This window comes from Hesperophylax consimilis, chromosome 21, assembly GCF_061612785.1.
Source record: "Hesperophylax consimilis isolate HC1 chromosome 21, BYU_Hcon_1.0, whole genome shotgun sequence".
Taxonomy (NCBI): domain Eukaryota; kingdom Metazoa; phylum Arthropoda; class Insecta; order Trichoptera; family Limnephilidae; genus Hesperophylax; species Hesperophylax consimilis.
Genome location: NC_142856.1, coordinates 30,191,381 through 30,208,907, shown reverse-complemented (window position 1 = coordinate 30,208,907; position 17,527 = coordinate 30,191,381). Strand labels below are relative to the sequence as shown.

Here is a 17,527-nt window from a genome sequence, read left to right as displayed (position 1 = left end):
TTGTCGGAGAGTACTGTATGTCCTATGACCAGGATATTATTTTTGTTCGTAATTAAAATTTGAAATCATTATAATTTTCTAATTTAACAATTGTAATTCGGATTAATCCATTGCTTCGCGATTGACCAGTCGATTGCGAACCCTTGTTTTAGAATGTGTGTGGACTCAAATAACTTTCTCAATAATTATTTATTTATCTTGGAGAAATGGAAAGTTTAAATCTTAGATTATTCTGATGTAATTGAAGGTGTCATTGGAGACAAATTCTTAAATCTCCTAAAGTTCTTCACTGATTGCCTTGAAATTTTGGCACAAAGTTACTTAATACGAATACGCAAGTGTTTTTATATACCTATATTATATAGATGTATCCTGTGACACTTAAAAACATGTTTTTTTCTCTGTTCCCCAGCTGGGACAAACATGCTTTTTTTTTTTTAAAGTTCCATATGTTGGACATAAAAGCAACAGGCGCTATTGTTTCTATATCTGCAAGGACAGACTGAGCCACAGCAATGCTTGGCAGGGTACAGCTAGTATTTTAATCAATATAAGACGAGATATAACATATAGTTTACTAGTGGATCTTTCGCAATGCTTTGCCATTGCTAAGGTCTTTCTCAGGCGTCTCCGACATCTTCCACCATTCACTACTGTATACCAAAATGTTACTGTTAAAAATTACATTACATCGACTTTTAATTCGACTCCGTACCTCATTACGATGCAGAGATATTGCGTTAAGTATTCCTCGAGCGTCAAGAAGAAACTAGTTAGAATTTGACTCAACCATTTGGAATGCATTTTATAATATAAGACGTTGTCTTACCACAGACCGCCTTCTATGTAGGGAAGTCAAAATTTGTGGTTATATGTATTTTTGGATGAGAAATTAAAAAACAAAAAAAAATTACCTGAAAATTGATTTTTTTTAGGGTCTATAGGGTCCAAAACTATCCTATATTTTAAGTTGGAACCAACCATATACATTCACAAAATTTCATCGAAATCGGTTGTGCGGTTTTGGAGATTAGCGTGTACGAACATTGGCAATTCATAAGAATTATGTTCAATTCAAAATTATTAAAAATTAAAACAAAAACTCGCTCATAATGATAATAATTCAGAAAGACATTTTTCTTTTATCAATGTGGCATATCTATAGTCACCGTTGTCATTTATTGGTAACCATAAGAAGATAGGATGCACACAAACCAAATTTAATTCATAACAGAATTATAAATATAAACAACAGTAAAGTTAACATACTCGTGAAGTATAAGAGAAATACTCTTATGTTGTTGTAATTATTACATAGTCTCTAAAAAAAGAATTTTGTTTTTATGTAGTTTGTTTTGCATTGATTTTCTTTGAACAGGAAAGAAGGGCGTGTGGAGCACACCCAGGTACATTAAACTAATGTATAATATTTAAAAAAATATAACTTGTTGCAGGTGGAATCCAAGATTCACTTTTGGATGGAGTGTCAGTTACTTATCAGGTAAATTATCCCTTTTCTACTGTTTTGGTAAGATTCTTCTAGAAATCCCTATTTTACACCGATTTTGTGATTCATTATCAGCTTCAGATCTTAGGATCATCGTCTTATCAGTGGTTAAGATAGATAACCTTTGAGAATACATTAACGTGCAGTTACATTGCAATTGTTTTCCCTCATTTTAAACTCTGTACATTATTACAATTTTCTTATGAACTTACATTCTTCCCTTGTTGTTAGTGCAAATAAAAGCACCGGACACTGGCTGTGAGAACCTAATTAAAATGAATTATTTAAATATCGATTTGTTGACCTAACTTTAATGAATTTAATTTCCAGGAGTTTGCCACGGCCCCCGATCTGGGTTCGGAGGCGCCGGGTGAGGGGGCGTTGGCGTTTTCCCCGCCACGCCTGCAGTTTGGCCACCGGCAGCTGGGCGTACCGCACGGCGAGCGCGTCACGGTCACCAACCGCGCCAACCGCACCCTGCGTCTCACTTCCATCTCGGGCAACACCATGCATTTCCACAGCTCCTTCTTCGAGGACAAGGTCAGATTATAATCTATTACCTGTAATCCAAGCCCATGGGATGATTGAGAACCAGTTATAATTTTTTTCTTTCATTTTAGGCGATGCACCGCTCCGTATGGAACATTCGGGATTGGAGGAAATTAACACAGTCCTTATAAAGATTCCCACTTAACCCACAAAGCCGCCTATTAAAAAATGTCTCACAGAAAAGCATGTTTTGTTTTATTTTATTTTGTGAAGTTCAGGCACACATATTAAAATGTTATTTTCTTAAAAACTTAATTTGCCACATCATACATTAAAACTATATTCGAAAAGGGGATCGTAAGTAGGTGATTTTGCACCTTAAAACAGGTTTTTATAGGCGTGATTAAAATAATTTCTGGACTTAAAAAAGACTTATCAAGAAAATGAATGATTATTTCAGAGGCCAAGATTTATTCTGCTCGCAGTATTTCATTGAAGCATCTATAATATTTCTAAGATCAAGGTTTCAAAACAAGAGCACTTGTTTTGCATTATTTAGTAGTGCTTCGCCTTAAGTCAGCTTTTTTGGTTCATTAAACTAAACCAGAGATTCTTAAACTAATTAACTTAGTTTCCAGTTTACGTAGCCCTGAAATGTTTTTCTTTTAAATCATTTACTTTAATTGCTGGGCTGTGCGTGCTGTGTAATTAATTCAATATGTATTACAATTGGTTGTAACTTTCTTTTGTTTGTGTTTAGGTGATCCCTCCGAATGGCAACACATCTTTCAATGTGGTGTTTCTAGGGAGAGAGAGAGGGCACGTTGAAGCCAATCTCTTCATACACACATCGGATGGAGTGCACAAGTATATGGTAAGTTACAAAAAAAGTATATTGAAATTCAGGCAAGATTTTTGTGACTACTTGATGACCAAACGCTCCCAGGAGCACATAGATCAGTCGGTTCGCAGGGATCAGTACGTAAGAATCGTTGACTTGTATGATGCCTGTGTATTCTTCTCCGAGCGTTTGCAAGTCTCGCAGTGTTGTTTTGCACAAGTATATGGTATGTTACAAAAACAGTATATTGAAATTCAGTCAAAGCTGGGTATTGACTCCTATGTAGTAACCTTCACATTTTTAACGGATGAGATTTATACAGTTACGGATATTTTTCGTTATTACATAGTTTTAGTACCTATTACGCATGTCCATAAAATATCATTATGTAATTTCGCCTGAGATTGTTCTGAAAACTAATAATTTAAGTTAAAATCAATGAGTTTAAGTTAACATTTATGTATGAGTAGGTAATAGTTATAAAAGGAAGAAAGTGTATGTATATCTGAACTTCAAAAGCAGTTAGCTTTAATCATGTTTTAAAGAAAGCCCATTTTATGGCATTAAATATCGAAACCAATTTTTTATTCCTATGTTCTTGTAATTAACCAACAGGATATTTTGAGATTTTGTCATGAAGTCACTTTAAATGACCTGTGAGATTCAAGATTTATTTTGAAATATTCCCAGTTGACATTCGTTTTCAAATAGATTTGCTGTTTAACGCATCCCAATACGAAATTCTGTTTTTGAAAGCAGATGAAAAACTTTTTCAGATACAAATGGACATATGCAATTAAAAATATTAAAATAATGATTTTAAAAATAGATTAATATTTTTAATACTTTTTGTAAAATATATTAAGGTTATTTGAAAGTGTCTATGGCAAACTTTAAATGAAAATACCAAGCATGATATTGCTTCTTTCTAACACTGCTTAAATATATATCTCGCAAAGGAGTAAGTAATAAAAACAACTTTTATGGGTCCCTTTCAGTATGTGCCGTAAAGGGCACAAAAAACTACTGCTATCGAAGTACTCTGTACTAAAAGGCGTAAAGATACCCGAGGAGTTAAAAGTATCAGGATAAATTTTCAGAGTTTAGATTGTAAATATGCATTAATTTGTTGTGTTTTCAGATGTCTGGAACCAGTACGCCTAGTCTATACCGATTACAGCCCTTTGTGGGAATTCGGTTACCGCAGAACGCGTCTTTTTCTCCACTCATTTACATACACAACCCTCATGATTATCTATTACAGGTATGATTTTCAATCTTTCTTACCACTAATAAAGTTTAATAATATGAGAAGTGTGGTTATATAATAATGGGTTGGTGCATACACTCATAGCATTTTTGACTTGAAAGGCAACTTTGAACTGAAAAGTTTTTTTTCTCGTCATAATTATGTCAATGTCATTTTAATTCCATAGTATTATTTGATGTAATTATAACCAAGTGGGTGTCCCAGCAGAAGCGACCCAGAGATGATCCAAGAAAGAGATGGATGAACTGGGTGGAAGGGGATTGGAGTAGGACGGGAAGGAAGGAATGGTGAAGGACCGGCAGCCAGTAGATAGCATTTGTAGCACCATGATGATGTGATTTGAGATTTTCACGGCCAAAAGTATTATCATGATGAATTTTTCGGTTATTATTCTTTGTTGCTCTTCCTCCTTTTAATGTCATTTGAGCGATAAAGATTTCCCGGTATTTGTTTTTGGATTTGACTGCGAACTTTCCAAAAATCATACCTTTGAATGTTAATATGGAAACATAAACTGCTTTTTGTGGTTTAAAGCCAATGATTCCTCCTTTATTTCACCGTTTATCCCATAGCCAATGAATCCTCCTTTATTTCACCGCTTATCCCATAGCCAATGAATCCTTCTTTATTTCACTGCTTATCCCATAGCCAATGAATCCTCCCTTATTTCACCGTTTATCCCATAGCCAATGAATCCTCATTTATTTCACCATTTATCCCATATTTTTAGGTTGTATAAAAAATTATTTAATTCTGTATTTTAAGTTACCGAAATTGTTCCAACTTGTGCTTATTTGGTGCAATATTGTATATTATAACACTTTGATCGGGTTATTTTTTCGCCGGCTGACCGCTGAAAACGGGCGAAAATAAAGGTCCCGCACGAATTTCTTTAATTTGTTTTAAATCGCTATATCTTCGAAAATAATGGAAATATTTCAATAAAATTTTCTACATACTAATTCAGCATACCCAAGCTATAAAATTTCTAGCCGAAAACCAAGTATTATTTCTAATGCAACATAATAAATCGAAAACAAAGTCATTGTTGAGTAATTAGGGCTCAATTTTTTAAGTATAAACTAGGTTTCAATTTTATAAAATTACAAATTATTATATTTTCACCAAGCCCAAATCATTATAAAAACAAAAATAATTGCCACTTCTCTAGTATCGTCAGAGTAACACATTATTACCCATTGAAATACCACGTGTGCAATTGCTCCTCGCACGGTACAGCGGACCAAAACCATCGGAACGTGCTAATAATATTGGTTATTTTTTCAAATGAAATTTAAAATAATCACTTACGGTAGAATGCTTCTCGTATTGCTCACGTAATATTGTTTATTGTTTTTCACCATACACTATTAGGTTTTAGTTTCTAACCACTTTTATGTAATCAGTTTCAGTTCACGTCTAAAAATTGTTCATCTAATATTTGGATACAGTGTGATACTTAGTGAAACATTCCCCCCTATGAAGAGGGACGTCGCAAAATTGACACATATAACTCGTCAGACCTTTCGTTTTGTGCGCAGAACACACGCGACATTGTCTCTGGGGATATTTCTTTTTACCGCCGGTGACAATTTTTATCGCTTTATGTTTTTTTGTGTCCATTGATAATCTCCCTGGAGGATCTTTTTTCAAGACTTTCCTTTGTAATTGTGATGTGGATGGTCTCGGTTCCTCAAAATTTGCATCAGTTCCAGAAATCTCGGTCATTATCCAATATTTGGCAACATTGAGTAAAAATTGTTTATAAGTCAGTCTTTTGGTTGCATTCAAGGCCTTGTAAACTTTGTAGGAATTAAACAGAGCACAATTCAATAAATACATCACAGCTCTTAGTCCATTTTTTGGTTCTTCTTATTATTGAGTAATACGAAAGATACTGATCTGCACGATCAACTCCTTTCATATATTTGTTATACTCAATAATACTCTGTGGTTTCCAGATTCGTAGTTTCGTCTTCCAATCGATATTGCCGCTTTCAAGTATGATCGAAGAATGTATAGTTGAAATCATCCTCTCATCCGTCCCTCTTAGATTTCCAAATTTGCAATAACACATCATTTTTTCGACGGAAAATACTTTGGCCTGGATTGAGCTTTACGTTTTTAAGGCATTCGGGAAAACCTCGATTAATTCGCATTGTTCCGCACGTTCTTATTTTATGTTTCAACAACACTTCACTAGTTTTAACGCTATTATAGTAATTGTCCATATATACATGATGCCACAAATTTAGGTATGGATTAAGCAATGTTTCAACTGTATCTATTAGTCGCTTTCCTTGCCCACAGTATATTTCCAAATTGCAAATGTATCCCGTAGGGGCTTCACTAACCATTCGCACGAGAATACCATATCTAATTATTTTTGACGCATTGTATACTTTAAATGCTAGCCTTCCCCGCCACGGTATGATGCTTTCATCTAGAGAAAGCTCCCTTTGAGGCTTGTAAACAGAATTAAATTTTGGGATGAGATATGTCAAAACGGGTCGAATTTTTTCAAGGCGGTCGCTGGAATCGGTAATGTTTTGGTTATTTGAAAAGTGCCAAGATCTCCAAATTTGATTGAAACGATCACGGCTCATTGTTTTTGAAAATATGGGCGTCTCGATACATTGGTCTGAAGACCAATAATCTTGTCTCGTAGTTTTTTGCACTTGACCCATAAGCAGAATCAATCCAAACATTTTTTTCATATCTGGAATATTTATAGGCTTCCACTTGATGGATTTGTTCGTTTGTTTGAATCTTGATTCATTTTGAGCATGGTAACGATTGCTTTCTTCTACCATCATTTCAAACAAATCATTTCCAATAAATAGTTCAACTACTTGCATAATACTTTTGGAATCAGCTGGTGTTACGCAAACACCAGGATGACCTAAAAATGATTCGATATTTGGCGGATTATCTATTCGAGACCACTCTTCTCCTTCTTCCTCCATATCACTTTCTTCAGAATCACTGAACTGTAATGGCATCACTGACATTCTTCTCCTACAAGAAATTTCTTCACTTTCACTAGATTCTTCACTTTCACTATCGAATTCAGGCAAATAATTACTAGAACAGGCAGATAAATTATCTGCAACGATTTCGTCATCACTTTCGTAATTTTCAGAATCCATTTTGAAAGGTTTGAAAAAGCTAATATAAATATTATCTCCTCAGAACACAACCGTACGACAATTTGCGTTTTAAAAACTGCCATGCACTTGTAAATATTTATTATGGTCCGCCTAACTGTGTTTGCCGATGCCTGCTTTTGTTAGACGCGTCAGACACTCTGCGCTCGCTCGCACCTAGGAGTTGAGTGGGTGCGGAACAGAGATAGAGGGATTTGTTTCGGGTTTCATGGTCATAAAAACCCTCATTCCAAGAATTGAATTATTAGAATAACAGAATATGTTATCTAAATTACTTATTTCGTTGATCTTCAAAGCAATACCTATCAAGTGTCAGGTTTTCATAAAATATAGGTCATTTTAGTTGAAATATCGATGTACACAAAAGACTCCAAGATAAATACTAAATAAAGACTTGCATTACAATTTGATAATTATGTACGTATAGTTGGGACCTTTACAAAGAGATTGGTATATAATATTCATATAAAAACATCGGATAATTTCTTCTTTTCTGCCATTGAAATGAGGCGGGCGCAGAAGGTAGAACTACCCTTCCCGACGTTAAGCATCAATCGACCGAACGGGTAGAACTACTCTTCCCGATTAAAGTGTGTTAATATTTCAGTATGTTGTCTATGGTCTACTGGAAACGTCTGCAGTCACAGACATTAAAAAATGCCATGTTTAACATGAAAAACAGAAAACAATTTTAAAAAGCACGTACACGCAGACCACACATACACAACGTTATCTGGAATATTCCATGAAAGGAATATTAGTGACGTCTTTTGAACCTATTGAAACATGTTAGCTGATTGCTAGAAGTTCAAAATAAATCAATTTTGAATCATAAAAATCACTTACCGACAGCTACCCAAACATGGGTAGATATCGCTCAAAAGCATTAGCGATGTTACCCAAATTTAGGTAGCTATCCCTCGAGTGTTTAAAATGAAAATTTATTTAGGTTGTCCTTTATTGAATTATGAGTTGACGTTGAGTTTGGGGTATTACAGATCACAGAGGTGTACTCTTCGGGTGGCGGGGTGGAGCTGGAGCTGCCAGACGGGTGGAGCGAGGCGCCAGGCTCACTGTGGATGTTGCCCCCGCACTCCACTCGGCCCGTCGTGGCGGTGAGGTACCGGCCGCATCCCTCTCAGCACATGGCCTATGTCAGGTGAGCTGGATCAATGATCACATCACATCTTAACCTAACCTAACTCATATAAGCCAACAGCATTCCTGTACCTTTTTAAAATTCATTTTCCTATTTCACTTGACAGGCACGCACACGCAAAAGATTTGGAAAGTCAAGTCCACTGAGTGGCTGTCATGTACGTCTGATTGACCGCACACGATTCAAATCAAAACTTCGCAGAATGCGTTGGTCAATCAATTCTCCATCCAGAAATGTGAAAAAACATAAAATGTTTTTGTACTATTTTACTCTATTTCAATTCAATTCATTTTAAAAATATTACAAAATTGTTAATTTTAATGCGTTTTTAAAATACATTTGGTAATAAAAATTCTTAAATTAATAGAAACAGTGAGTATAACAACTATACTAGTAATAATAGATCTTGCCTTTTAAAGACAGCTTCATTGATGCTAAAAATGTCGATATCCGAATTGATTCTGTTCAACAGCAAGATTGCTCTCCCCACCGGTATGACCATTGGCAAGTTAGTTCTGCAGGCCGGGAGATAAAATAGTCTATGTTGTCGGTGGCAGAGATAACCATCGGGAACATAGAAATGAATGCTCTCCATGATGAGCGAGTTTTCAATGTTCAAGTTGTTGAGGCGCACATCCCTCCTGACCCGTAGATAGTTCATTACGAGCATACCCAAAAGAAATTCAGTGGGATAGAGCCACGGGTAGTAGCCATACTCCCTCATGTAGAGAAATTCTACTAAACTCTCTCCAACATGAGAGAATACTTTACCTGGTGTGGACTCCAAATTATTGACCCACTTTCAAGTCTACTCCTTAATAAGGAATTAAATAAAACTATAAGCACCCGGTTATCTCTAAAATTCCTTGCAGTGCGTAGAAATTTGCAAAGCCCAGCATTCTCAGTGAAGTGCTACATGACGTCTCAATAAGAGGATGAAATTTCAGTCTACTATCAAACATGATATATCATTAGCGGCGGTCACTTCTGCTATTAGTTGTTAGTTGTTCAAACACAGCGGTGTGCGAGACCTTAATGATTAAAAGTTGTCAAGCAAGTTGCAAAAATTTCCACTGAAAAATGCTTTGATGTATTTATTATTCATGAGTTAGGGATCGTAGCATTATTATTTAAACAAATATAGATATGAATGTAGCTTTTTTCTATATTTCCGCATCCATTGTTTTCCCGCTTTCTTAGTTTATTTCAATAGGACACTTGAAAAACGATAGATAGAGGTTCCACTTTAATCCGTAAAATTTCAAAATCGACCACCTCAGGTTAGATTTTTGACCTGATTTGTTGAGCAGTGTACGGGTTAATTTAATCAAAATTAATAGATTTTAATTTACTTTTTATTTCCAGAATAAAAGTGGATGGCATACAAACAGTGCTGGTGGTTGCAGTAGAGGTCATGCTTTCATCGGAGACGGGTCCTTACGCCATACCCCACGTGATGGACTTTGGTTACGGGGGTACTAAGGATCCCCCTAAGCAGGTAAAAGCATTATCATCTGCCACATTCGTATGTCTTTATAAAATTCACTATACGGGATGGTGGAATAATAGTAGCGGGTCTGAAGTATGTCGGCTTAAAAATGAAAAATGGACATACAGGTGACATGTGGGTTTCAAAATTTAAATGCTTATCCCTCTAGAGATAATAAAGCATTCATTTCGTAGTTTTGGCAATAATACGTGGGTTTAGTTTGTCCCTGATAATTACAAATTAAGTTTTGTTAGCGATCGGCTTCAAAGTGATTCTTTCAAAATGTCAAGTGGTTCTGGCATCGTTAATCTTGCTAGATAATTAAAATTTTCGTTATACGTATATTAAATATGTAAATAAAAATTATGCCAATAATATTGACCAACTTAGTTGTTAACATAGTAAAAAAAAAAATAATAAATTTTTTTGTATCCACATTTACTCAAATTATTATAATTTTTTAAATCCACATTTACTCAAATTATTATAGTTTTTTAAATCCACATTTACTCAATTTATAATATTTTTTTAAATCCACATTTACTCAAATTATTATAATTTTTTAAATCCACATTTTCTCAAATTATTATATTTTTTTTTTTAGACTCAATATATTTTTTACATAAGTTATCCAGTATAGAAGTAAATTTAAATAAATCATAACCTTTAAACATTGGGTTTCAAAGTTATATTAAATTTAGTACACCACTGCGGATTTCAAAATTTTGGTACAAAATTAATTCAGAGGTGAGGACCAATTTTTTAGCTCGACAATTCGGATGCTAATGAGTTAAAGCTGGTTTCCGTACACTGTATAACATGTGGAGTGCCAAATATAACATAAATCCAACGGCAGATGGCTTTCGACTCGCAAGGGATAAGCAAAAACTCCCGGTGTCACTCAGCACACTTTACATTTAAACGAAAAGAAAGTGCTCATTTTGAAAACACCAAAATATCACGATGGTACGCGGACAATCAATCTTAACAACAAGGATTGCCCAAAAATTAAAAAGCAAGTCAATCACTCTGATTATCTGACATAATCTAATCCTTTTCGTTTCCCTCACACAGCGAGAATTCCTTAAGTGACGTTACCGGTGGGGACGGTGCCAAAATTCACCAAAAAATGTTGGCAGTCAAATTCAAGCTTGTGAATCAATTCCTTCACTGGCCAGGTAGAATTCAGGAAAATAATTATTTTCGACAATAGGAATTATTTTCGTGACAACGGCTCTACCCAAATTATTTCGAACATCATTTTTTCAAGTGGAGCTGTGAAATTAATAAATGTCAGGTTGATTCCAGCGACAAAGACAGTAATATTGTTCTTCTTTAAATTTACAATCACAAAAAAACAATCGAAAAGGAGATTTTGGGTTCACCCGTAAAATGAAATATATGTTTTGTTATATGTAAAGATATGTTTTATTTATCTATAAAATTTTATGTCTAGTGTATATCTATCCTAAAACTACTACATTAATATTCTATTACATACATACTAATATTTGGACTTTAAGGGGAGTTTATTGAACATTTTAAAACTTTTATAGTGATTTATTTTTGGGGTATTATGGCGTGTTGTGCTATCCTCTTCTATAGCCAACATTTCGGACAGCATTACAATGTCAGCACTATAATAGATAGTATTATTAGCAGCGTACAGCTGACTTCAAACCCCTAGTCCATAGTGTACGAACACTAGCAAAATAGTAGGGCGGATACTCACGAGCGGCGTATATATATACTCGTCGCTTGTAAGTATCTCCCTGTATGAATGGTCTAACAGGTGATGAGGAAGAGACATTGGACATCCGTTCTCACTGTTTTGTAGTCCTTCTCACTCTCTCACGCAGTCTCTTTCGTACCTCTCAAAATTTAAGACAATCACTGTAGACATTAGAGGTGGGTCCTATTAGTACTTTTTGTTACTGAGTACAATTAGTACAGGTACAAAGAAATACCTGGTAAAAATACCGGTGCCAAAATACTCAAAAGTATTTGATACCGACCTGAGGATTGATTCAGAAGTCCAGAATTCTGCCCACATATTCCCCACAAATTTTTCTACGTTGATTCACCCATTACTTATTCGAAATCCATGGGGGGGGGTTGTTACAGAACTTCAGTGAAACAATTTCCTCGCAAACAAAAATTCATATGTGATTCCCCACAATCATTGTTCCAAAATGGGGGGGAGGGGGTAGCTACGAAATTTCCTGTCGGAAAATTCCCCACATTTTTCCGATCACAAAAAACCATGATAAAAATACCCACCAAAAATACCTCGTAAAAGTACCTATTAAAAATATTTAGTCCCGGTATAAAATACTTGTGGGTATTTTGGAGATTTGTCACAAGTGCAAAGTATCGCATGAAAATACCCGGTACTTTTACTGGGTACGTAGCTCTAGTAGGCATTATAATATTGTCTTGTTTTATTTTTTTTTTACTAATCACTGCTCTTTCCTGTCAGGCTTAATTTTTTTCTGTTACATTTGACTCGACATGTCATGTTAATATTCAACTTGTCAAGTGATAATGATTGTATGAAGCAAATAGTTTTTTTACACAATGACATCCTTATTACATGAATGTAAACATGTGTAATAATTGAGCTTGTTGTGCTATTTCTGGCAAACCTAGAATTAAAATTGTCACTCGTATCCATACATTTATTTAATTTAATGACCCTGTACAAATCACAAGTGCGCCCTACTGTCGAATTTGGCAGCCATCTCTGGTCCGGAGCCCCTAAATACCTGAAAAAAACCCTTGACTCTGTGCAAAAACGGGCGGTCCGTTTGATAGATTCCCCAATCTTAACAAACGGACTGCAATCTTTAGAGCACAGGCGTCAGGTAGGTATGCTGTCCTTGTTCTATCGGTATTACAATGGAAGATGCTCTGAGGAACTAGCGTCATTGATCCCTACGGCACCGGTGCATAGTCGGGATACACGCCAAACGCGCGCCCAACATTTGTACACGGTTGACATTTGTCACATGAGAACGGGTCGCTTCTACGATTCGTTCTTAAGTTCAACAGCTCGGCTGTGGAACGAACTGCCGGCCTCTGTGTTTCCTCCCTCCTACAACATGGGACTCTTCAGGACCCATGTTCACTCCTTCCTCTCCACAAAAAGACCCTCCACACAGCATCCCCAAAGATGACATTGGCCCTGAGGGAAATTATTTTCTTCAGGGCCAAAGTGTGGAGTTAATATTAAAAAAAAAGTAATGACTGCTGTGCAGAAAAGGTCATAGATTGAAGTACGTTTTGTAGATTCCCGTATCTTAACAAACTAATTGCAAACTTTAGAGCAGTCATACTCAACCTGCGGCCCGCCGAGCTATTTTGTGCGGCCCTCCATACATTTACTATCAGGAACATGATTTACAAAATCTGGCATTCTATATCACGTTAATTTGAGATTAATTGCGACTTACAAAAATTTGACAGACAAACATGCGCGCAAATAATTTTGTCCGTGGCAACACATAAAATTTTGACAGTTCTAAAGTTAAATGGTTACCAGTGTTACTACTAACGAAGGCTATAATATAATATGATATAACATTTTTCGCGGCCGGAAATTTTCGAAAATGGAATTCCGTAGCTACCCCCCCCCCCCCCCATGGATTTCAAACATTGTGGGGAGCACTCATTTTGAATTTTTGTGTGGGGAATTATTATGTTTTACAGAAATTCTCTAACAACCCCCCCCCCCCCATGGATTTCGAATAATAAAAGGGGGAATCAAGCTCACACCGTTGGCAACACTGACCAGTATAGTGTTGCGGCCCGCGTAGCTTTACAAACATATGAATGTAGCCCGCAGAAGAAAAAGGTTGAGTATCACTGCTTTAGAGCAAAGACGACACGTAGGAATGCTGTCCTTATACCGTTATACCAGTATTTTGATGGAAAATGCTACGAGGAACCAGCGTCATTGATCCCTTCGGCACGGTGTCACAGGAGAATAGGCCGCTTCGCGTGGAATGATTGGTTGTCCTCTGTGTTTCCTCCCTCCTATAAAAGGTTCACTCCTTCCTTTTCTCACAAAAAGTCCCCCACACAGTATCCTCAAAGATAACACTGGAAAATTATTTTCTTCAAGGCATCCTTTGTAGAATTACTGATGATGAATGTATCTTAGAAAATGCTGTAGGGAAACAGTTGATAGCCTATTTCGAAAGCCTAGCTCTTCAGAATGGACAGATTAGCAGTGTGTCTAACTCCTTGAAATCTCATATTGTTGTATTAGGTTCTTAACCTGTTGAAAGCCGTAGCAGAAAATCCTCAGAATACACTTGAGCTGCGTGAAAATTACCTTGAGTAGTTTTAATCAAATAGCGGAATAAAAATTACAACTTTTTGCTTCTGCTTACCTCATAATATATTTTTTTTATTTTCATGTTTATATCGTAAGACTTTCCCCAGAATTGTAATCTTAAACTAAAAAAATCTCTTACCTGGGATATTATGTAAACTGGTTTTATTTTGTATATACCAGAATAAATACCCGTCACGAAAAAAATAGTGAAAAAGGTGTTTTCATAGAAATATTGACCTTGATAAATCCTTTGAAAATTCAAATTGGGATGCCATTGAGTAAAAAATACTTTTGACATACACAGATAAAACGTTTTCTAAACAGTCAGACAGGCATGAAATATAAAATAGGATCTTCAGTATTATTAGAGCAAGCGATTCTGATTTTTCCCTCTGTACAGTTTTCTAAGCATAGAGGTTAATATCTGGATCACGGATATGTATTAGAATAGTCTGCATTGACCTATCAGCAATTTCAATTGTATGTAAAAAAATTCTCCGGAGCGCGATCAGCTTTCGATTCGTAATTTTTTGTTTTTGTTTGTAATTTGTGGTTGTTTCACTTACAGTTGCACATCTACATGGGCAACACGTCGCCACGGCCGGTGCGTATCACTTCGGTGTCAGTGCGGCCGGACGGCGGGGCGGCCACAGCGAGTGCCGTCCGGGCCACCGCAGCTGGGGCCTGGCCGGTCACGCTGCCGCCGTCCTCGCTGCCGCACACGCACGTCGCTACGCTGGCCATGCACTGTGAGTTGTCGTTTCTTTCAACTGTGCCTTTCTTGGCCCTAATACCCACGAAATCCCTGACTAATTGGTAATATTTGCATTTGATAATAATTGGATTTTTATTAACGCCTTCAGGGGTTTTTCAATACGAATAATAAAAATTGTACAGTATTTATTATACATAACTAAACTGCTTCAGTAACAATCTTTTGTATTTGTTAAGTTATAAATCCACTGACTCTGTATAATTATTTCCCTCAATAAGTATACTGGGTAATGAGGAATACTTATGGTAGTTAGTCCTAGAATTTTGCACTGAAATAAATCCTGACTTCTAGTATTACATAGTGAAATCTGAAAGCTTATCAATGCAAGCACTTCTGGATTATCAAATGCATCATTTAGAATTTTATATTGAAATACCAAGTCTGTGAAAATCCTTATTGTATGTACAGTAGAACCTCGTTAATTCGAAATCCACGGGACATCAAAAATCAAATTTCGAATTAACAAATTCCCACCTAATTCGAAATTTTATGAATAAAAAAATACGCCGAAAATCGAGTTTCTCGGTCGCCCCTTCAAATCCTGGTAGTATCTTAGGAGTAAATTCGTATTAATACGAATTATTCCTTTATTTTCGCGGCCGATTACCGTCGCGGCCGGCCCTTTATTTCGAATATCTGAATTTAAATTTGTAAAAATACGATATATTTCCGCGTAAATCGAAAATTCGCGACCGGCTCTTTAAACTCAGATATTCTAAATAAATTCGTAAAAATACCATAGATTTCCGCGTAAATCGAGATTTCGAGGCTGATTTCCGTCGCGGCGGGCCATTTGAAATTCAAATATTTACCCTTTATTCAGATATTTGGTGTAAATTCGTAAAACTACGACATATTTCCGCGTAAAACGTATTTTCTCGGCCCTTCAAATTCAGATATTCGAAATAAATTGGAAAATATACGACAACCCAGTGTAAATCGATTCAGATTACAAAATAATAATACTAATTAGGACGATGTATAGCAACGTAAATATACATTTTTCGGCGTTTTACCGTCTCGGCTGTTTTTTAGATTCAGATTTACGAAATTTTATGATTTATTTTCACAAAAATCGATTTTTTTCGAATTACACAATAAATTACAAAATAAATTTCGAATTACGAATTAACGAATTTCGAATTAAAAAACCATTTTGTGCGAAAATTTCGAATTACGCATTTTTACGAATTATCTGGGTTCGAATTGACGGGGTTCTTCTGTACTTACGCTCAGTTGCGGCTCATGACTTTTGAGTGACCTGAAGTGGTAAGAATTCAAAATTTGACTTTATACGCTTTGTAGCTTGTAGCTGAAATTGATTTTTGTATTATCAAAAAAAAAAAAAAATTGTATAAAGATTTTCAGAATTATTTCCTTTAATTTCGAAAAACAAAAGTATTTTCGGCTATAACAATATCAATAATGTTGTATTTTTCAATCTTACTACTCCAGATCACTGAAAAGTCACGGGTCGCCAACGCTTACGATTGCATTTATCAATATTCATGTTAATCTGCTCTTTGGTAAGTGATTAATAATGACTTTAATTAAAAGTGTTAGCATTTGTTTAATTTGATAATTTACATTTCCACTGTTTAGATCTGAAAACCAGTGTTTCTTAACCTCATTATTATTTTATACACGGCAATATTGCCTTTTTTCTATTATCTATGGGTTTTAAAAAAGTGGTTTCTCTGTCTGATGGCACACGGTTAATGTTTTATTTTGTATCAATTTTCAGGGCAAGAGGCGTTTGAGTCGGGCCAGTGCTGTGGCAAGATCATCATACGAACAAAGCAGGGCCAGCACAAGATAGTGCTGCCGTATATCTCCCATGTGCTGAGCGGGGGATTGACATTTAATGAGGATAGTACAAGGTAATTGATAACAAGTTATTAACGTTATAATTCATGACAAATAATTTAGTTAGCACTATAATTATTGATAAGAAGTTATTAACGTTATAATTCATGACAAATAATTTAGTTAGCACTATAATTATTGATAAGAAGTTATAAAATGTTCATTATAATTAAAGAAAAGTAATTAACATTTCAATATAATTGATAAAAAGTAATTAACTGTTCATTATAATTGATAACTAGTAATTAACTGTTCAATATAATTGATAACAAGCCACTAACTGTTCATTGTATGTGGTTAATACCAAGTTATTAAGTTTTTTTATAATTGATAACAAGTAATAAACTGTTTCTTATAACTAACGACAATTAAAAACCTTTACCAGCTTGATATCATTGAGTAATTATTGTTGAACGTTTATTTATTTAAAGTCTCCTAGCTCAGACGGATTGATAATGTCTCTAACTTGTTAGCGTTCCCGAGCACAACTGCAGCCAACAAACAAACGACTACAGTAGAACCTCGTTAATTCGAAATCCACGGGACATCAAATTTCGAATTAACGAATTCCCACGTAATTCGAAACGATTTTCTCGGCCGCCTCTTCAAATCCGGGTTGTATTTT

The 17,527-nt window shown here is 35.5% G+C and overlaps 1 protein-coding gene across 1 annotated transcript in view; it reads left to right on the top strand.

Annotated features, from left to right (window-relative positions):
• The window catches only part of Tmem131 (Transmembrane protein 131), an 82,130-nt gene that overhangs the window by 29,824 nt on the left and 34,779 nt on the right, over positions 1-17,527 (top strand). Inside the window, exons 2-9 of the mRNA XM_089644474.1 lie at positions 1,455-1,501; positions 1,838-2,047; positions 2,757-2,870; positions 3,979-4,101; positions 8,273-8,433; positions 9,799-9,931; positions 14,830-15,010; positions 16,781-16,916. Coding sequence (XP_089500600.1) covers positions 1,455-1,501; positions 1,838-2,047; positions 2,757-2,870; positions 3,979-4,101; positions 8,273-8,433; positions 9,799-9,931; positions 14,830-15,010; positions 16,781-16,916 — 1,105 coding nt within the window. The remainder of the gene's footprint in view (positions 1-1,454; positions 1,502-1,837; positions 2,048-2,756; positions 2,871-3,978; positions 4,102-8,272; positions 8,434-9,798; positions 9,932-14,829; positions 15,011-16,780; positions 16,917-17,527) is intronic.